General features: G+C 45.8%; 2 protein-coding genes across 3 annotated transcripts in view; one reads left to right on the forward strand and one right to left on the reverse strand.

The window, feature by feature from the left end:
- The window catches only part of ssh2a (slingshot protein phosphatase 2a), a 34,556-nt gene extending 25,880 nt beyond the window's left edge, over positions 1–8,676 (forward strand). Inside the window, exons 9-15 of one of the 2 annotated variants that reach the window (XM_069147549.1) lie at positions 117–210; positions 403–531; positions 723–769; positions 1,134–1,280; positions 1,450–1,650; positions 1,727–2,660; positions 3,469–8,676. In XM_069147549.1, the coding sequence (XP_069003650.1) occupies positions 117–210; positions 403–531; positions 723–769; positions 1,134–1,280; positions 1,450–1,650; positions 1,727–2,660; positions 3,469–5,145 (3,229 nt within the window). In that variant the 3' untranslated portion in view covers positions 5,146–8,676. The remainder of the gene's footprint in view (positions 1–116; positions 211–402; positions 532–722; positions 770–1,133; positions 1,281–1,449; positions 1,651–1,726; positions 2,661–3,468) is intronic. The other variant, XM_069147548.1, reaches the window with a different exon arrangement.
- Positions 8,677–8,773: 97 nt separating this feature from the next.
- The window catches only part of ankrd13b (ankyrin repeat domain 13B), a 37,304-nt gene continuing 23,753 nt past the window's right edge, over positions 8,774–22,324 (reverse strand). Inside the window, exons 7-15 of the mRNA XM_069147550.1 lie at positions 21,926–21,992; positions 21,158–21,239; positions 19,115–19,179; positions 17,429–17,565; positions 16,327–16,484; positions 15,878–16,066; positions 15,120–15,283; positions 10,890–10,966; positions 8,774–9,063 (exon numbers count right to left, since the gene is read on the reverse strand). Of these exons, the coding sequence (XP_069003651.1) occupies positions 8,862–9,063; positions 10,890–10,966; positions 15,120–15,283; positions 15,878–16,066; positions 16,327–16,484; positions 17,429–17,565; positions 19,115–19,179; positions 21,158–21,239; positions 21,926–21,992 (1,141 nt within the window). The 3' untranslated portion in view covers positions 8,774–8,861. The remainder of the gene's footprint in view (positions 9,064–10,889; positions 10,967–15,119; positions 15,284–15,877; positions 16,067–16,326; positions 16,485–17,428; positions 17,566–19,114; positions 19,180–21,157; positions 21,240–21,925; positions 21,993–22,324) is intronic.

The raw sequence follows: 22,324 nt of genomic DNA on the forward strand, positions 1-22,324 counted from the left end.
TTTTTTTTTGCCTAGGAGAAAAAGGGTTAAAGGTGTTTTTAAATAACGGTCGGTGTGTGTGTGTGTGTGTGTGTGTGTGTGTGTGTGTGTGTGTGTGTGTGTGTGTGTGTGTGTAGTCCCACAGAGAGGGAGCGCACAGAGAGGCTGATCAAGATGCGCCTCAGGGAGATCATGATGCAGAAGGACCTGGAGAACGTCACCTGCAAGGAGGTGAGAGGCAGTTTTACATTCAGAACTCCTTCTGTGCCGCTTTTAGCTCTTTACTTGTTCATACACAAACTCTAAAGTGCATCTTAAGAGAGAATCTTCACTGACGTGTGCATCGCATTAGCACGGCTTCATGAACACGGCGCATCATCAGCAGACGTAGTGCTCGTCTGAGTTGTTGTCGTCGTCCTCCAGATCCGAACGGAGCTGGAGATGCAGATGGTGTGTAACCTGAGGGAGTTTAAAGAGTTCATCGACAACGAGATGATCGTCATCCTGGGACAGATGGACAGCCCCACTGAAATCTTTGAACACGTCTATCTGGTAAGAACCCTGTGGTCTCGTAACCCTGGAGAAGTACGGCAAACGTATGGACAGTCAAAAACCTGCAGGACCTGTGATCATTCCTATTCATTCTTTATGATGGTTTGTGCTCCTTATGTAGATTATACATAATGGTCATTCTTCATGTAAACTATATTTCTGTATGTTGACTGGACCTGTGTTGTCTCCAGGGCTCAGAGTGGAACGCCTCGAACCTGGATGAGCTGCAGAACAGTGGGTAAGAGATCAGTCACTTCAGTGCTTTCAAGTTAATGCATGTACCCTTTAAACCACATTCACTTAAAGGCACACTCACCGATATCACTGTCTGAATGTTTATAAATGGAAAGATCATGCTTCGTGTATTGAATATATTCTCTCATTGAAGTCAATTGAAATGAGAGAATCCATTATTCCCTTTACTTCTTCGTCTGTTTCTCAATGAGTCCAGTCAACAGTTGAAACCTACGTTTTTGAAAGCAGCATCACTAACCGGCCCGATCTCCAGGAAGATTTGAGCGATGTGTGACCTGTGTGGTGTTGGCAAACGTCACATGATTGAGGTCAGCGAGTCAACCGGCTTCTTCCTGTCTCTCCCGTAGAGTTGGCTACATCCTGAACGTGACCAGAGAAATAGACAACTTCTTCCCAGGGATGTTTGAGTACCACAACATCAGAGTGTACGACGAGGAGGCCACCAACCTGCTGGAGTACTGGAACGAGACTTACAAGTTCATCACCAAAGCCAAGTGAGCTTCTACACACACACACACGCGCACACACACACACACACACACACACACACACACACACACACACACACACACACACACACACACACACACACACACAGCCGAACTTGTCCTCGGTTTTAGCTCTTGAAATACAACACGGCCTCTTTCTCTCTTCTGTCTGCAGGAAAGCCGGTGCCAAGTGTCTGGTTCACTGTAAGATGGGCGTGAGTCGCTCTGCCTCCACAGTGATCGCCTATGCGATGAAGGAGTACGGCTGGGACCTGGACACCGCCTTCGACTATGTGAAGGAGAGACGGGCCGTCACCAAACCGAACCCTTCCTTCATGAAACAGCTGGAGGAATATCAGGGAATTCTGCTGGCAAGGTGGGCGCTCATACAGAAACATCTGTACGGTCTTTTTGGAGGATTTTGGAAGCTAACGAAGGCTTTTCTTCCACAGCAAACAAAGACATAATAAGCTATGGCGCTCCCACTCTGACAGCGACCTATCAGATCGCCCGGAGTCACTGAGTAAACCTTCATCTCCCTCCTTGGGCCGCTCCGACTCTCACAACAACAACAACACCTCCTCCTCCCCCTGCTTACATCACTTCCTGGGCGTGGCCGTGCTGCAGGCGCTCAGTGCCGAGCCCGAGGACTCTGCCAAATCCAACAGCACACACACCTCTGACTCGCACGCACTCTCCAACGGCGTGTGCGAATCGCCGGCTCAGGAGGAGGTGGGATCAGATGGCGAAGACCCCGCCCCGCTGCCTCTGCCCAGACCCCGAGCGGCCACCGTGGTGCCCGAGGAACCACTGGACAACTCGGCGAGTGTGGCTGTCACTGTGCCTGTCGCCCTACCACACCCTCCACCGTCCCTCCACATTTTACCTCCGACCCCTGAGCTCCACCGCGCTCACCGGGGTCCCCCCGCACGTCTGTCCATTTCCCTGCCCAAAAGCAAATCGTTGGAGCTGTCCCTCAGCTTACCGGAGAGAAGCAGCTCGGAGGAAATCTCCCCTCTCACTCTGGGATCCAGTGACTCGGACATTATCAACCGGTCATTATCAGATTCAACAAGTGACGAGCACACCCCCCCCAGCCCCGCGACTCCCCCGCCTCCCCCTCCCCTGATTCTTCCCCTCGCTGCCAGCGACGACAACAACAACCCCAGCGAGTTGCAGATGGGCAGTGCCTTCGACAGCCGCGGCGAGGCCGACGGCTCGTCCAACCACAGCGCAGATAGCATCGACTTCTTCAGCGCCAGGGAGAAATTTGTGGGCCTGGCCCATGACGGACGAACCCGGACGCTTTCGGAGCAGCAAAGGACACCGCTGCCAGCGGACGGAGACGCAGAGGCCGAGGAAGAGGAGGAGCAGGGGGCGAGTCAGGTAAAGGCTCATTCATTATAGCTGTGCTGCATAAGTCAAATACTTTCTTCATTAAAATATTCATCGATTATTGTAGAAAATGTAAGTCAAATGTGTTTATTTCAAAGAGCTGCAAATTCTTACAAATAAGCTGCAGAGATGACATTTTTTTTTTGCATTTCTGCTCGGGGGGAAAACATATTTTTTTTAATGGTTCCTTGACTAATAGAACTAATCTATGATTATTTTTTTTCTGCTCTTTGATTAAATAGCCAAAGTAGTGCGTGTCCTATTCAGGTGTTCATATTGACTTGAAGCGGACCTCAGCCCGGAAGTGTCCTCCTACCAGTGCTATTTCAGGCACATTGTTCCTGTTAACTGCTTTAACCTTCTCATTACAGCGTTGTCGATCATTGTACGGTGCAGTTAAGTTAATTGTCGGAAGATTGTGTCGCGCAAATACGGTTCCACCAGCGCAGTGGTCTGTAACGGATACCTGCGGATCCGTGTTGCTACTCAGAGATACTGTTTGCAGCATTAATCAGACTGGAAGTGAAACGAATCTTCCTGGATCACCGTTTGTCTGGAGGGACCACAAGGTGGTAAACAGACTGAAATGATCAATCTGCATTAATCACAGTGACACCTGCTGGAAGGCGAGAGAACAGTCAAGACAACGTTTTCTCCTTTAAGGGATTTAAACTGAAGTATTGTGTGCAGTTATAAAGTTTATAAATCGGTTTGTGAAAAGAGTATGAGCAAAGCAGCTTTTCATGACTTCACAAGACTCAGACTCACAAAAATCTGTCTCTTCATCCTCGTCTCTCAGGTGTCTCCACCGTCCGACGACAGCTTCGACAAAGCCAGCCCCGACCGAACCCATCACCACGACAACGGAATATCGGTCCGCAATATTGTCACCGAGATTGAAGCCATCTGCCACCCCGCCTCCTCTCTTCCTACTCCATCCTCCTCCTCTTCGTCGCTCCCTCCATCCTCCCACAGCCTCCAGCTCATCCGACCGGACCATCAGGAGGAGGCGGAGTCGTCTTCAGAAGTCACGTCCGGCTCTTTGACTCCGCCCTCGCACCCTCCGTCTCCCTCCATGCTGCCGTGCGACTGGCCGGCGGGCTCGGTGCGGCGGGCCACCGAGCAGCTGGAGCAGAAGCTGAAGCAGGAGCTGGAGATGGCGGCGTCTCAGCGGTCTCCGCTGCACTCCCCCAGCGCCGAACACCCTCCGGTCAGACTGTCACTGTGCTCTCAGGGCGCCGAACATCCTCCCCTCCGCTCCCCGCAGCACTCCGCAGAAGAGACGGTCACTCAGGGAGAGAACGCGGCTGCTTCTGCTCATGCTGCATCCAAAGACTGTGAGAAGCACACGGGCTCCCAAACGGAGCTTCACAGACTCGAGTCCTCGGGCACAGACCGCCTCCCAGACCCGTCACGCTCCCCTCATGCAAATATCAGCCAAGTCTCTGGTGCTATACCTGTCAATTTGCACACATCTATAGATAGCCATATTCTGACATCATCACTGGCTTCTACTGGTCAGTTAGTAGAATCATCTCCAGATACCTCAGCCCAGTCCCAAAGACAGGGCCGGCTCCGCAGCCAAAACCCGCAGTGTCAGCCGCAGCCCCGGGCCGGTTCACGCCACATGGCTCTGGATGGCGTGACAGTGCGGGAGTCCGACACAGATGAAAGGCTGGACTCCAGTTCCCGGGGCGGGCGAGGGGGCTGCGACCCCGGCTGCGACGCCCAGAGCCGGCTGGCTCACGGCAGCCAGGAGCTGGAGAGGATTCAGCAGACTCTGAGAGAGCTGCAGGCTTTCCTTCATGAAGGAGTCGGCCTGGAGACGGCCGACAGTCAAGAGCGAGAAGTGGGGCAGCCTCAGGGGCCGAGGGACGCCATGGACACCGAGCCAGGACATCATAAAGGGGCGAGTTCTGAACAGACCCCTCCAGACCTGGAAGTAGGGCAGCGGCTCAGAGAGAGACAAGAGGGGAGGAGTCTGGTGGAGCCAACAGGGTGGCACCGAGCCATGGAGCTCGAGGCTCGGATCCGCCAGGCAGGCCTCACTCCCCCTTCTCTCATGAAGAGATCGGCCTCTTTAGCTAAACTGGACTGTCTGGAGCTGTCGGCCACTGACCTCAGCGACTTGGACCGGAGGCCACACACCAGGACGACATCATCTCACTCCCAGGACTCTTTGTCGCTGTCCCAGTCTCACCCGGACGACACCTGGAAGAAGCAGAAAGTGCTGGCCCAAAACGGCTGTGTTGAAAAGACAGGTTTGTCCCACGATGACGCGTCTTCGCTGCCGTCGCTCTTCTCCTCATCCTCCTCCGATTTCCCGAAAGACACGGGCGAGCGGGAGGAGCCGGACGGCAGCGGCGGCGCTGCGGCGTCGTCTTCACGTCAGCAGGGGAGGGGACAGTCGTCGAGACGCTCCCGCAAAGCTGAGAAGAAGCAGCGAGCCGTCACTGTGCTCTACAACACCATGTAACCTCAGTGCAATGGACTGGAACGGACACGACTGGAGCTGTGTGTGTGTGTGTGTGTGTGTGTGCGTGTGTGTGTGTGCGTGTCCGTGTGCGTGTGTGTGAGGCTGCATGATGTGTATGAATGTATAGCAGGTCAGCTGTAGCCCCCTGTGTAACCTCCACTGTATGTATTAGTGTGGAAGACATGAATGAAGAACACATGTTTGCATGTAAACCACTGGATGTGTTTCAACTGGAGTTCAGGTTTGTCTGTACAGTCATGAAATATGAATGTCCGAACTAAGACTGAAGCAGTGCGCACGCACTCCGTTCTGTTTTTTTTAAGAAGTGTTTGTTTTCAGTGTGCGACCCTCGCTGCCTCTTCAGAGTTTATAAAACTCTAAAAGCAGAGCAGCTTCTTCTCAAAACATGCACTTTACTGTTTAGATGATTTTCTTTTATTCTGAAATCTGTTTCTTACCCTGGGGAGGATTCTTTTGCACTGTTCTCAGTAGACATGTCTATGTGTTTTTGTTAAGTCAGACAATGTCTTCATTCAAGATTTTTAATTAAACCAGGACAAAGCTGAAATCTTTTTTTATTTTTTTTTTTTTATTTTTTTTAATTCACTGCTTTAGCAGTAAATAAATCTGGCAAGTTTGTTTTGACATGCAGTGAGTTGGAACATGTTTTTTTTTTTCTATTTAGTCTGTTTGACTCCTCTCATGAGGAGGAGCTGACATTTTTAGGAGCGCGTCGTTGAGTATACTGCCACCTGCTGGCCAGATTCACCTGCAGCTTTAAGCACCAAACAGGAAGATGGGTGAACTTTTATGGTTACAGAAGTTTCATTCTTGAAGGTAGACACATAGAGGAACACCGTGGTTACATCTTCCCACTTTTAATTGATAAAAAACAAAAAAACAAGCTCGTATCCTTGAAGATGTCATTTTTAACTACAAGTAACTGTTTCTTTGAACACGCCGATCTCGTCTCCTCTGGGAAATGATCTCCATCGGTGTTCAGTACAGCTTATTTCAGGCTGACATTTCACCTACTGTTTCATGTGGGTAATTAAACACTGAGATGTAGGCCACCGGGGCTACTGCTGAGAGACACACACACACACACACACACACACACACACACGCAATCTGACAGGCTGACATTAAAGGACTTGACCAGACTTGCTGTAAATAACTAAGACATCAAAACTCACGAGCTCCATATGGATGTTTTGAGTGTAGAAAATATTAAGACCAAAGGCTCTTAAATGAATCAAGAGGAAAGCTAAGATCCCTTGATGATTTCACCAATTAAATCCACCTCAGTAGACCGAGCAGATGGCTTTAAAAAAAAAAAAAGAAAAAGCGCCTGTCCTAAAATACTCTGTCTTGAATAAGGAAATAGTTGAAACAGTGAGGAATGAAATCAGTGGAGCAGAAGCGAGGGTTGGAGCGAGTGTACGACGGCTGAAATTGGCATCCCTCCTCTTTGCATGCTGATGGTCTCGGCTTCTCTCTCTCTCTGACAGACGGACACCTCATCTTGTGTCGGTGGCTCGTTACAGATTCACTCAACACGCGCCTGCAGCCCACAGTTCAACAGCCCCGGTGTTATTCATAATGTCAGGCAGGGGAGAAGTTGCGGCTGCTGAATTCACATATTATTTCCTATTCTGTCTGCCCTGAGTGGTATGTCTTGGAGGGTTTAAAGTCTCTAAGCTGTCCTTTTCCTCCCTGTCAAGCTTGAAATAACTCCAGGCAAAAAGCCCCCCCATTTGGAGCCGGCCGAGACGCTGGGAATCCAAGTCACAGGACGATGATGGAGGTGGCAGCTGCTAAAAACAGATCAGCCCTCTCCGGTGCTGACTGACGCCGCAGCACTCCCCAATCGTCGTTAGAAATTAATTGCTTTCGTCGCCGTCCTTCACTGGAGAAGGCCGGAAAACGAACTTGGAGTGGAAAGCTGCTGCTGAACCTCAGCGTGAGGGTCGGGGGATTTTAAAGAATCTGAAAGCTTTCTGTGATTTTAAAAAGGATTTAAAAGGAAAAAAAAAGAAAGAAATAACCAACTTGCACGTTGCTGCTCCGAAAGATGTTTCTTTATTCGAATCATCTGAATCCACTTCCCAGCATACACCATGAAAACATCTCGCCACATCTCAGGTCTGCAACATTTTTTAAAAAGTAAAAAAAAGGAGTCGCTTCTTATCAACCAGGAAAGCTTAACTATGAATTAAAGAGGAGAGAGAGGTGCTTCTCCTCAGTTTGTGCTGATATTGGAGTGTGAAAGAATTTTTATTTTATTTTTATTTATTTTTTTAAAGAAAAAAAAACAAGCCATCCCTGTCCGCCTCATCCTTTGCAAAAAAACAAAAAAACAAAACAACATATCCTTCAGTGTTTGGTTCACTTACAATTATGAGACAACATTCAATTGTTTATTAGGGGCTGATTTTACTCTTGCTTTTGCTTTCAGCATGTTGTGATGCGAAACAAACTTTCAGTTTGGGTGCAATAAAACCTAAAATAGCTGTTGATAGACTTTACAGTGATTCTTCCAGGGCACATATCCCCTCAGGTCTCCAGGCAAGTCAGACAAAAATGAACCCCACGCAGGTGCAGACCATGCTGAAATATTGCACACACACAATGTACCGTGACGACACAGAAATACAGAAATCATCCGCTCGGGTAAGGTGAGCAAATTTACAGAAGAATCTCTTTCAGTAACATCGCTAATCCACAATCCACTCACAAACCACTAGCCTTGTCCCTTTATTGTTTAATTACACACAGGCCTGCGACAAACTCACTCACACACAGTATAGTTACTACGCCGAGTGTTCATCCGGTTGTCCCATCACATCTGTGCAAGTCTAACGTCAGGCTAAAAACTACAACGGGCCTGACTTCATTTTGTGCTCAAACTCGTCCACATCCACTAACAGTCATATATGTGATCCACCCACAAGCTAAATACAGTACATCTGGATTTTTTTTTTTTTTTGTGCAAACTAAAAAAAAAAAAGAAAAAAAAAGAAAGAAAGGAAACGTACTAGTCCGTTATTTTTAAATGTTTTCATTAAAAACTGAGCGAGATGGTTTGTCGGCATTGAACTTGACCAACCTTTAATGCACCGGATCCTCCACGTCACTGGCGCCGGCTCGTGACTGCTCCTCTCACACGCAATCACAGTTAAGACTGAAAACACAAGCCGGTGAGCGGGTGTGTTAGTGCTGGAGCGGGGAGTTGGCCTGACGCACTACCATTTCAGGACAGAAGGTGATCTTTTGACCCCCGTGTGGAGAGCTGGTTTTGAAACACACACACACACACACACACACACACACACACACACTACCTGCAAACAGTCGCTCATCACTCACGGAGGCATTCCTTTCAAGCTTTTATTGTTGGTTGTAAACTGGCACTGGTCAAGAAAGTACCATGTGGCTCTGGAGTGAGGAGACTGGTGTCCCTCTCTGGCTGTGTGAGGCCGGACAGCCGCATCACTGTATGGCTTTACGGGAAAGGTCTGGCTGAGGTGACGGGAGAAGAGAGGAGGAGGAGGCGACTCGATCGTGTGAAACCACTAAGATGGTTGGAGCGTTTACTTCCCGCCATCTGCAGAGTGTGCTTATAGTTTTAAAGTTAGCCAGCTCTGCCCTTTTCTCCCTCGTGTCCTCAGTCCAGACCCTTCCCCGCAGACCCGCCTGCACGGGCCACTGGGCTTTCATTTCTCCATGAGCGACAGCTGGATGATGCGCTGCAGCTCCTCCTCCTCCTGCCGCCGTCGGAGCTCCGCCTCCTCCTGCTCCCGGGCTGAGATCTCCATGGCGATGCGCAGCTGCTCGTTGTAGCTGCAGTTGGCCGGCTGCTTCTTGGAGGGGGTGGAGCTGAGGCTCGAGGGCGGGCGGGGTTTGTGCTGGGGGGTCCTGGGCAGAAGAATATGAATTGTGAATTTCTGATTTTGGTTCACTTTAATTCGACTGTCTTTACTTTGTCGTCGTCGTCACAAAAATAACCGACCGAATAAACCGTGAAATAGAATTGTTTAAAAGGCAGAAATGTTTGCGAACGGTGACGCCTGAACAGTCAATTATTATATCATTTATATGTAATAAATCGTTAAATTTAAGATTTAGTTAAAGGAGCACTGTGTAGAATTTAGTGGCATCTAGTGGCGAGGTTGCAAATCGCCTCACTCTCCGCTTCAAAGTGTTTCAGAGAACCTACGGTGGCAGTGAAGCTCACGAGAAACCCGTAAGGTCTTCTCGGTGTTTGGTTCGTCCCTTCTGAGCCACTTTAGAAGAATGACGGTGCAACGTTAGCAGCATTAGTACCCATTTTGTTTGGTTTGCAAACCCATTTATTAGAGATATAACAGGCATACCTTCCGGGTAAATATAGACAAATTTCAGTTTTTCTAAGCCGTGCGTAAAAAACAGTGATTATACACTGATAAAAAAAAATCATTATGAATATGATGTTCAGTCAATTTATTGTGTTCATGAGAAGAGTCCAATATGAACGACCCCCTCTTGTGGTGTTCACGTCGGACCTCTGAATTTAATGAACACCGAGTTAACTAGTTGTGACGGGTTTGTTGACGTTTACAGAAATTTCAAAAGCTATGGAAGTTCACTTTCATTGAATGTTAAGCTAATACTCCGATTTAAGTCGTATACAGAGTGTATCTTTGTAATTTAACAATACGTCTGAGGAAAATGTCAGTGCCCCAACGACTTTCCCTTCGTCATTGTGCCTCTGCTTTTCCTGCATTAAGTCACCTGCCTGCTAGCTGGCTAAACTGTTAGCCTCCGTGGCTTCTACACGCCATCCATGTTGCCATTGCCAAGATTGCCTGGCAGCCACGAGCTCACCAGTTTCAAAAGAGTCAAGGATCTCCATGGCAAACTTCACCACAGGACACCACACAAATGTCTCATTTTTACATTTTTAAAACACATTATTTGCACACATGAGCCTATATGAGTTTACTTTAGCTTACTGGAGCTGGAGACGAGCAGTGTAGTTCAGGTTTTGCCTTGTTCTTGGTCTACAACAACCAACGGTTTCCTCTATTATTAGAACTTTGGCGTACATAAACACTGCAGAAGCAAGATTGTGTCGAGAAAAAAAGTGAAAGACGGAACAGTCCAGTCTTTGCATCCAGCTACTCATCTACAAATAGGGAAGAAAGAGAGAGAAACGGTGTCCAAAGATAACAGGCTAAAGTCAACGACAGCACTGTCGACTGCGAACGCAGGAAACTCTCATCCTCCACTCCTGCTCTCCCTCTCTCTCTCTCTCCACTAACATGGTGCACCGGAGATAGGAGATGTGAGGAGAATAGCAGGATGGATAAGAGAATAGAGTAGAGGGGAGGCCAGGACAGGAATACAGGATGTGAGTCAGGGAGGGAAGGAAAGAACCGCAGAATTAGAAAAAAAAAATACAATGGAGGAGCGTAAGACACCGAAGAATAACAATATATAACAGAACTGACAGGAAGTCGGAGACAATACGGTTGAAGGAATGGCAGGATACGTCGCCTTCATCCTGACAGTCATGGAGATTAATGAGCTTTTCTTTTTGAGAATTGTAGCTCTTTTGAAGACGACAGTCCCGTTTTTTTTTTGTTGTTGTTTTTTTTTTTTAATGAATTGATCATTTTATCCAGCGTTATCTGCAGTTCCTGACTATAGCCGGGTGAGGATTGAAACACGTAAAGGAAAAAGAAGAACGTTTAACTCCTGACCTTTCGAGACGACTTGGGTCAGAGGACAGGGTGTGCGTTCCCGGCTTGCTATTGGTCAGAGCCTCCCAGATGGTCACCTGGACACACAGAGAGGAGGGCGCACAGGGGGTCAGAAAGATAGCACAGGAAGTGGACGGACAGATGGTGGCATATATATGAAAACAGCATCTTCCCTCCTTAAAGACAATTTTCTGTTAATGTATTGTAAAGTACCTCTATCTCACACACACACACACACACACAGAAATATGAATTGAAAGTGAACTAGATTGATCCCGTCTCCGGTTCTTCAGTAAATACAACATTAAGACTACTTTTGACACTGCTATTCAAATTAATGCTATTTGTTCATAATTAAGCTTCACATTCTAAATTATGAATGCACATGCTTTCATTTTGTGCTGAAAAATTGAATTTACACATATTTCGGATTGATTTTCTATACCACGTTTGGATTACCAAGGTATGTAATAGCCCACAGGGGACCCCACAGACCCTGGGTAGTCTGTATAGCAATTACACTGTGCTAGTTTGATTGATTACAAACTTGTTTGGTAATATGCACCGCTAAACCCTAATTAAAAACTAAAATTGTCTGGGCCCTTAAACTGCTCCCTGCTTTTTTGATCCCTTTCCTTACAATGTAGCTTTAATACCTTCAACGCTTCTGATGTTTTCGTTGATATAATGCTTTCTGTGACGTCTCTCCCTCTCTGCCTGATGCTTGCATGGCTTCCTGGTTCAGGAGCTGATGGTGCCGAGTATAAGGACATTAGGAAACGGCAAACACCTGAGTAATTGGACCTCAGCCTTTTTATTTGGCTTCATCGCTATCACCTTTCACTCCTCTTTTCCTCCCAGACCTGCAGAAGTTTATGCTTTTTGATTGCCAAACCGAATAACATAATTGTTATTGTTTTGTTCTTATTTTATATTTCATAGTTCAGTTTAGGTTCGAACTTGTTTAAACTTGTGTGATTCTCATTTTTCTCCCTCACTTTAAACCAGATTGTAGAGGTCTGGTCTTCCTTTTTAACCCTCCATTAATTTTATTTTAGTACACTTTGCTGAGATATCATCTGACAGTGAATATTTATATTTTCTGCAGATTTGATTTGAACTACTTTGGGATTGAAGTTCTGTGATCAGTTTAAAAAACAACTGCTGATATTATCACACAATTATAAAAAGAACTTCGCCAAAAATAACTCTCCCAACTTCACAACAACAACTTTCCAATTCAGTTTCACATTGCAGTGAACTTTATGGAAGCTGTGAGTGAAAGGGTTAAGGTTCAGGGTCGGTGTTGAGAGGATCGAGCGGCGGGGTTGGGTTTAAGTTCGACTTGTAGAGCAGCTCATGCTGTTAAACTCAGTGTCAGCCGTGTGATCCTTTAACACCTGTCCTGCTTCAAACTTAGAGCTCTAATTAAAAGTGTCATCGCCTTTTCGTCTCTGTTTGAAGCAGCAGCGTAACCTCCCCGGTACGTCCGGCTGCTTGAGATGATCGGACGAACTGCCTTCACAAGTCCTCGGCTGCGGCCTTGTCCTCGTCCCCCCCCCCCCCCCCCCTTTCCCCTCCCCCCCCCTCGTGCGTCGAAGCTAAGAAAACTCGAGGATGTTCTCTGACCTGCCTCGGCGAGCTTATTTATACCTCCCTTTCTGTACCTCTGGAGGAAGGCCAAGGACTTTCAGGACCAGGATCTCTGGGATTTCAAAACAGCCTCTATAGTGAGACAGCGTATGAATTTAATGTTTTTTAGCTTCACAGGCAATTTATTCTGCTCATTGATTTTACTTCAGTATTGATTGTTTTTATGTTGAAACGGGTTGCTTTCCCTCTACTTCAGTGCGTGTATTTGTCTGGTCTTGCTTGACGTATTGGTGAACTTATTGCTGCAATTTGTAACACCTATTTCACAGGGGGGGGAAGCACTGTTCATCTTGCCTTATATGACAATATTACTTTTTGAAAACTTCATGTAAATCTTTTGAAGTTTGACGCATCATTGCAGCTCTGCACGTCAACACAACTTGCTCAATTCTCAACCAATTTTTACAATTTGTACAGCTGAAAGTAAATGTTATGTTAATATAAGTATAGAAGCCTTGTTTCCTCAGCTGATAGCTACCTTAGTGCAGTATCGACAGTCACTTTCATTTCTTCACGTTAGCTTGAGAAAAGAACTGCTTACATCAAATTCAACATGTTCGGGACAGATAACAAAATAACTTCTCACCTGTAAAATTCCACGTTATATTTAGGAATTTCTTTTAGTAGATCAAAGTACAAAAGTCTGGCGTTTTGTACTGTTTCACCTAGTCCTCGACAGGATACCGTTTCAGTGTCATGTTTTGCCTCATCTGGGTATGAAATGTAAGGTGCTGTAGGTTTAGCAACCAAACAACACCTGGTAAGATTTAGGAAAACATTGCTTCAAGGAAATCCATGGTGCTTTTTCACAGACTTGAACATCCCGTCTCCTGGACCAAAGTCCTGGATTTGATCCATACTACAAACCCCCACCAACCTTCTTACGTGGACTTTATCACTTTTGTACTTCGAATGACCTCCTTCTTTGACCTTGGTCATATGTCAGTGTCACATTTTGCGAGGTGAGTGAAAGAGGTAGTGGACTGATTAGTGTATTAAATGCTTTGCCAGGATACCAGGCTGTTTTAGCATAAATTCATACATGTGCAGAAGCTAAAACATTCATCAAAATCAAAGGTGGTAATTTACTACTTGCTTAACACCTCCTCCAAACAGCCAACGTCCAATCATAGCTTTACAAATACAAACAAGGCAGTAGCATTGCCAAATGTGTGATAATTATCACATTTGTACGATAATTTTGCCTAAATGGTAATGACAAATGTCCCATTATGTATTTAATCATTTTACGACACTTTGTAGTTGTTTACGCATTTCTTCTCACAAAACTTGTCTTTTTATGGCAAAATTTGCATTCATTGATTATTTTCAGATAGGCCACCAGAAAACTAATACAAAGGAGGGACTTGAGCGAACAACACCATGAAAACGTGTGGAAAAAAAAATGTATTGACTTTTTATTTCACGAGAGAAGTGGAACGGGAGTCAGAGGCTTTTTGGAGCCGACCCCTCGTGGCCCTCGTGGTATTGCACTGAGGCTACTGGGACTTCCCAATGGGTCTTATTTTTCAGAGGCTTTTTCAGAAGCTCCATCCACTTTTATACAGAGCATATGCTCGGAGGCAGTCAGCGTACGTTGAACGACAGCCGGCTGACATGAGAGCGTGGTTGGCTGAGGCGGCTCACCTGCCTTATAGGTGAACCGCATCAGCCAATGACCTGCTCTGTTTCTGACCAGTGTATTCGGTCTATCACTCTTTTACACAGTACTTCGCCCGCCTCCATTCACTGCTTGCATTGCTGACTCCCACACTCCATCGTTGCTTCATATTAGTTTATTTTTAATAAATTCAATCGGATTTAAGTAAAATCTCTTCATGAACCCTCTACTTGTCACTTTCTTTGAGACAGTTTTGTGACAGTTTGAACTCCAGCCTCTACAGCGCCAGCAAAACTTGTAATCAAAGACACTATTAAATTCAACAGCACGGGGTTTATTTGAATTTTTTTTTTTTTTATAAACTTAGGGAGCTATCGTTTTATGAGCTGAGGTAAGTTAATTAGCTATCTTGCTGATAAAAATTGCCAATGACAGTTGTTCTGTGTTTTTCTTTTGCAGATTTCCCAGGAGCTGCATGTCTTGAAACGTTATGCTGTTCTTTCCGCTCTCCGCTCTCCACTCACCCCAACCGATCGAGGCAGATGGTCCCCGACCTCTGGGCCTACTTCTGTCGAAGGTTTCTTCCTGTTAAAAGGTCGTTTTTTTTCCCCCCTTCCCACTGTCGGAGGTTGTTCATCCTTTTAAAGGTGAGTTTATTTTCCTCAGCTGTTGTGGGAATTGTTAGGTTCCTTTGTATAATGTTGTAAAGTTGTGTTGTAAGGACTTTACTATGATAAGTGCCCTGAAATGACTCGTGTGGTGATTTCTTTATAAACAAAATGGAATTGAATGGGATTATTTAAGCCGCATAATTGACCACGAGCTGGAAATGAGAACCCTTTTTACTTACTACTATATCAACATGGAGCAAAACTAAAAGGGGTGGGACTTAGAAAACAGCCAATTAAACAAATAAACACAGATTTACAATGTCTGAATAGCATTTGTCTCGCCACCTGATCAAATTCGGAGCCGGCCTCCAGCAGACTCTGCTGTATGGCGAACTGCAGCAAGTCCTCCTCCTCCTCCCTCATGCTGTCTCTCTGTTTGCCTCCTAGCATGGTGTATCCAGGTGGGGGCTCGAACACACACGGGGGAATCTCTCCGGCTCGACACGACACTGGAGCACACAGGGGGAGGGGGGAGGGGAGGGGGGGTAAAGGGCAAGAGATGGGAAGGGAGCGTTATGACAGGAAAGGAAACCGAAGGAGAAGAGCGGAGAAGGTAAAACAGAGCACGTGATTTCTGAGCAAAAGGGAGGATGAATCCTGGGTGAAAGAAGCTGTCGCACATCGTTCTCTCCACCGCAATGTTGACGTAATAATTCCAGTACTTCTCTGCACTTTCTCTGGACTGCACGATAACATCGAAGATTTACAAAGAAGTTCCTTTTGAGCGGCCAGACAATAAAATCTATCTCCCCTGAGAACGACTGCAGATTTAAACGCAGCTGTTGGGGTTCTGATTAAGCGATAAGGATGATGAAAGCAAACTGTAATCTCAGCCACAACACCAAGAACATAACCTTGCATTCAAAGCCGGCGATAAACACTGCTCATCACTCCATCATGCGACTGTAGACTCTGTTTGGGAGCAGAGGAATGGCTGCAGTAAATGATGGTCAGGATTTATTAAGCAAGCTTCTCAGACATTCTACTCTGATCTGTAATGTCATCAGCTGATGATGAAACACTGAAGTGTTTAATGTTCTTACTGGTGGAGCTCGAGCTGGAAACGCTGGATGAGTCACTGCCCGGAGAGGGGGTGTCTGTCCTCGGGGCGTTCCTCTGTCCGTCCCCCTCCACCCCCACTTCGTTGTCAGGACGTACGCCGCTTCCCTCCTCACAGCCGTTCAGGTTGCTGAAGGTGATCCTGGCGTTCAAGATGTGGTAGAGGGGGATTTCTGCAGAGCAAGCGGAGGAAGTTATGTCAGATCCCTTCAAGTCGCTCTCATCCTTCAAGCAACCACACACGTCCTTTTATCAATTCTGTAATTTTTATGAATCTTTTCTGTCCTTTTTACTTTACTTTCTCAGTCTGTCTTCACTTCTTTGTGTCTTCTATAAACTTTTCATTCCCCTGTCATCCCCTTTGTTGAACCAGCCGACATTTTCACCTCCCTCCCTCCGTTCCCTCATCCATCCATCTCACTCCTGCGCTCACCGATCTTGACGGGGAAGCCAGGCGGCAAGCGCAGCGTGATGAAGTCACGCAGCTTAGCGAACAGGGCGTTCGAGATCGCCATGAGATCGATGATAGGCACCACTTGTTCTGCCAGGGACAGAGGATGGGACTCACACAACCACAGCTTAGCTTTAAACCTGGGAACACGAACACGAACACACACACACACACACACACACACACACACACACACACACACACACACACACACACACACTTAAGGTGACTTGCAACAAAGGAGTTTGCTGATGAATATTACACTTCTTCCTTGAGTATAATTGGAGCAATTCATGCGCCCATTCAGACTGTTAGTTGTTTAGTCGAGGTACACAAAGACATCGATTACATCAGCGAACAGCGAGTGTCCACGAGCTGCTGAGTCGTGTTCAAGCCAAGGCCAATCAATTCTTATATTGTAATTCGCCTGATAATGAACACAGAATTGAGAGTCAGCTCTGCGACCTCAGCGACTTCATCCTCATGATGTCCTGTCGCTTCTCATTTGTTGCCGAGGAACAATGACGCTGACTCTTGAAAATGACAGACAGGCCAACAGCCTGTTAGAGGAACGCCGGACGGGTGATTAGCCGGCAGGTGGATGACAGCGACTGTCGCTGGTGTCGTCCATGAGACACAATCTGACTGTGATTTATGGGCAGGGCATTGAAAACCAATAAAATTGCGAACAGAAAACACACTATCCTTTCATTTGATTTGTTGACCATCCTTGATTTCATGTTTTTGCCCTTTTTTTCTCCCTGAGAGACACTGCAGAGTTCCTTTATTTGGTAATACATCAGAGTGAAGATGACGTGCCATGAGTCATCCAGACTGTGTGATAGACAGACCAAGTGTTTGACTCTGCACCAGCTTTGTAAAAAAAAAAAAAATCCCCTCCTGGCGCGCATGAATATGTGTGTTTCTCTTTCCTCTCAGGATCTCAGCGGTCAGCCACCACGAACGGCTGTTTTTCTTATTCTCTGCCCATCATTTTGTCAGCTGTGACACTTGACAGTGACAATGGAGGGCGACTCCGCTGTACGCATGGCTGCCTGTCTGTTCCCCTGTCTGTCTGCGTCACCTCTGGGTCTTGGTGGTGAGCTGGCACGGGTGGCCGATGTCCCTATGGGTCGGCGACGAGCTGGGGTTGAAGTACTCCTCGGCCGTCAGCGCTGCGGGGTTTGTCACTGCGGGGGACGACATCTGGGTCACCAGAGCCTGGGGGAGGTAAATAATGGAAAAACTGAATTATATGAATCCTCACATAACCACGTGATTCCATTTTAGAGATAGTGAAGCTTTTATTGGTCTAAAAAGGACCATTTGTGCATAAATCCACAGGATTATTAATCAATACCAGTGACTCAACGATGACTTCATAAGGTGCAGATTTCTGGCTTTTCAAACTCACTTTCTCTGCTGTGTAAAAAAAAAAAAAAAAAAAAAAAAAAAAATTCTACTGGGATTTCAAGGCTTTTCTTTGACATTTTCAACAGCTCAATGAAAGCTTCACACTCGAGCCCAAACTTGAGGACAAAAGACGAAGCAGTCTCTCATTTCAGCGTTCATCATCACAGTAGATGATGCCCGCTGCTCTAATAAGTAGCTCACTGTCAACTGATCAGCATGACTTTAGTAAACCTGTCAAAAGAAGGACACCATTAGCGGTGCAGGGTGCAGACGACTTGTGAAACATAAGAGAAATGCTAATAATAATCACAGCCGGTGCCTCTTTGAAATGTAGGGTTTAGCAAAAGTGAAACCACGGTTGCACAAAATATTTGCAGAGCGAATTGACAAACTGAGTCAAACTGAAAAGTGCTTTTTTTGGTGCGCAAACCTGGTGTGGAAGACAGAGAGGCACACGGAGAGAGAACGAGTGAAACGACAGAATACAGAACGAGGTGAGGAAGGGAGGTGAGTCATAGATGCTCTCCAGCAGAAACAAATTAAAAAACATAATCAATATTTGAGAGCAGGTTGGAGGCTCTGAGTGACTGTTTTACGGCACAGGGAGGCTCTCCTGTTGACACGGAGCACTCGACAGCCGAGATTCATACACTGCCTGTCTATCCAAAGAGGAGGTGACGGGGATGACGCTAATACTGAAGATGATCATTCATTTAGAATAATGCAGGTTGTGTTGCTGTTATCACTATGATGACTATCCACAAGGTTCAATTCATAGACTGTATAAAAAATTTTTACTCTCCGGATCTGAAAGTGAAACAACTGTGGAAGTGCCTTAACGTGCAGTACCGCCGAGGGCCACAAGGGGCTGGCTCCAAAAAACCTCTGGCTTCAAAAGACTCCCATTCAAAAAGCATGAACTTCTTTGTGATGTGATATTCTTTTTTGCAGTATAATTGCAGAAATCCGGAGTTTGCTTTGGTGATGAGAGGGGATGAAGCAGAGCCTTGCTGATTGTAAGTGAGTAGTTATTGTTGTCAATTAAGTGAAGTCTATTTGGAAAGAGTATTTTATACTGTAATACTTTCAGCAAGAACTTCTGTCGATAAAAATTTTTTGCAGAAAAATCGCAAAAATTCTGCAAAATTTAAAGCTCCCACAAATTGATAGCTTGAGTTTGCCTTAATTATTGTGATCGCCAGATTACAATTTCCTGAAGAGACTAATTAGGCCCTAAAGAGAGCTATATCTGGGGGCATGTCCATTTGATTGACATGCCTGTAGTTTACTTAGGTTGCCTGTCACTTGTCTTGTTCTTACACAAAACACAAAAAAAAAAATCGAACAAACTACTCACTCCGTTATTAGGCCCCATGTGCTGCTCAGCAATCCCGAGGAAGTTCTGCAGTGGAGTCTTCCCACCTGGTCAGACACAGAAACACACAGCAGGAGTGAGTTCAGACAGAGAAAATACAGTTACACAATTACAATGAACAAATTAAAACTACCCTGTTAGTCAGAGTTTTACACTATAAACTACACGGGTCTCAAAAACGAGCAGAAGATGGTGCTTATGTATCACAAGGTGAGGAAGCGTGGACTCAGTTATCTCCACTGCAACTGAATCGTTTTGCTCGATGACGGTTATGATAACTTGTTCTGTTATATCAAACTACTACCATCTGCTAAAACCCAGTTTGAAATGAACCGATCTATACTGAATCAGCTGAATTAAATAGAGGTGAATTATGTGTTTAAGCAGCAAAGAAAGAGTAGAGTTTCACAAGAATTCAGACTTCATGTCAGAAGATCTTTAAGTTGAACTCAATACACGGGTAATTATGAACAGCCATCGGACAATGAGAGACCCTTCATCTTACCACCACTCTCCCTCTTGAATTGACCTCTTCCTGCTCTGCAATCCACTTGCCTCGAAACCACCGCAGCTCATTAAATCATGGTCAGCGATCATGCCCCCATTTTTCTTCCTATAAACATTCAGTCCTCTAACGCACTCCGTATAAGGAGGCGATTTAATACATCACTACTTCTAGACCCTGACTTCAATTCTCTAATCAAAAAAAGATAAAGAGCTTCCCTTGTAGAGAAATATCACCTTCATTAAACGCACTGTTTATGTAGAATACTGTATGCTGTTGTTGTAACATTAAAATCCGGCAGATGAACATAAAAGACAAACATCCTTCTAGTATCAAACACATTATTCTGCACAGAAAAGGTCAGTGGAAGAGGACTTTGGCTCCAAATCTCACTCTTTAACAATGAGAATCAATAACTAAATAAGCAACAGTCAAAGTTCAAAATAAACTCTGATTGGTGGATGGAAGTGTGTGTTTTTTTTTCTTGGACTGAGCTCCGTCTATTTCGAACCATTGTGAAGAGCACAGAGGGAAAAAACAAAACAAATCTCGAATGTGAAATACTCAAAAACAGTTCTGAGTTTGGGGGGAAATGTGTGCATGTAAGATGCCATTACTCCGAGTCAGAAGCTGAGAAAGAAAACAGGATATTGAGGCATTTAAGATCCACAGTAAGCAAACACTTTCGGAGTGCATGGGAACGACACTAGCTGCTGCTCATTTGGATACGAGCAGTGAAGAAAACAGGAGCAGCTTGTTAACGTGTGCTTTGGATTTTCAGACGGGACTGGAGCTGCGGTCGTCCTCATGAACCAGAAACTGAATGAAGCCGAGCACAAGTCCATCATCATTGATGTCAGCGGCGTCGTAGCGTGGTTTTGTAAGCATCTGCAGTACGTTTTGACCTTAGGTCGACTAATCCGTCCGCAGCTGCTGTTTCGGCTGAAGAAGCGGTATGCATGTGTCCCTCTGAGGATGTGTATAGTAATCTAAGTTTTTTACAGCGTTAACAAAATGATGAAAAGTAGCACAGGGAAGGGCAAATGGAGCGAGCCGCTCACTCAGGAGTCAGTGTAGCCCTTCCAAGAACACTTTCCTCCTGCATATTAGCAGAGTGCAGATGGGGTTTGTGACCTGGGAGAGGAGCTCTCAGAGGAGCGTGTGTTGGTTGATCCTGGCTGACAGCAACAGTCCGGGGAGGGGAACCAGCTAATCCTGTTTGATTTATGATCTGAACCAGAAAACGAGATGGAGCCGCCGAGCGAACGTTCGCGGCTGTTATCCGGAGCCTTGGGGTGATCTCATCGCGCTCAGGTGAGAGGGATTACTCATCGGTGGCTCTTTTATCAGACATGTCGCGGCTCTCAGGCTCGGGGGTTACAAAGGCACAGAGGTGATAATGGAGAAATTCAGCTGCTGCGATGGAGCTGAACATAAAGAGCACTTTGGTAGTCGAAGAGGTGACAATATGTAATGCTCATGTGGCGCTTCGGTATGGCGGCACAAATAAAGTAACTCACCTTTCGTCTTGTTCTTGTTCTGGTCCGACAGGTGGTCGGTTCTGGTCCTGGTGATCAGCTCCACATTGGATGCTGCATACACCTGAAAGACAAAACATTTGTTTCTTGTTTTCTGCTGACACTGACTTTCCTTGTTTGAGTAATCCTAAAACTGTGTATCAAACCATGAAGTTTGTTTACCATTTCACCCCTGGTCTTCCTCTCTAGTGACCACAAAATAAAATGCAGATGAAAAATCGAGCAGGCCTCTGATTCTTTGCTTGCACTGGACGACAGACACGTGAAATGAAGAACTAAAAGCGTCCTGGAGTAGGGCAGCTCAACAGGAGTTGTCTGTTTACGTCTGTAACTCCAAATCAATGATGCAGAAAATAGTTGCTTTTCAGGCAGCAGTATTTTTACTGTAGAGCCTGCCTGGAGTGCTTTTAAAAGCACTTGTGACAGATGGTCCTCAGTGTCTGACACTTGTCTCCCATCGATCCCCCCAGAGGGCAAAGGGGTTCAAGGTAATGCTTTTTTTTTTTTTTTTTTAACTTAATTCGAGAGGCCACCTGGTGCTCATCGTCCTCCTCTGAGGGGAAAAGACTCCATGCTCGATTGCTGAATTTGAAGCAAAAGCATCAACTAACGTTGGGAATGATTCATTCGGGAAATGAAACACTTCAAATGAAGTGGACTTTCAGGAAACATCAAACTGAGTTCTGACAGCAGAGCTTTTTCTGGACAGTGTGAGCGATCGGTGAGCTGCCTGAGCAGCTTGTGCTCTACCTTGGCATCATATCCATTCACTGTTTCAGTCTTCTCACTCCTCCAGCCCAGGATACCCGTCTTATTCCTGGAAAAGAGATTTGACACATCCCAGATCAGTTCTCTATGATCTCAACGCTTTTCCACTCAACAATCAGTCATTCGTTAGTCCCCAACAATTTACTGATACATGTCCGATACATGTCATGTCATGTGTCATGTGCAGCCTGAAAACACTGTTTCCATTGTCCTTGTTTGTTGTCAGTGAAGATCAATTAGAAAACCTGCCCAGAAGTTAGTGAGGTATATCCTGTCTTCATGATCTATTCCCATCACTCAACTCTATCTGGAGTTTTCAAGGATGTTTATTCCCCTAATTGTATTTTGGAATATCAGATATTTTAATAAATGAAAAAAAAA

Source organism: Embiotoca jacksoni, unplaced genomic scaffold (genome assembly GCF_022577435.1).
Source record: "Embiotoca jacksoni isolate LCO1_2020_lvr unplaced genomic scaffold, fEmbJac1.0.p SCAF_14, whole genome shotgun sequence".
Classification (NCBI taxonomy): Eukaryota; Metazoa; Chordata; class Actinopteri; family Embiotocidae; genus Embiotoca; species Embiotoca jacksoni.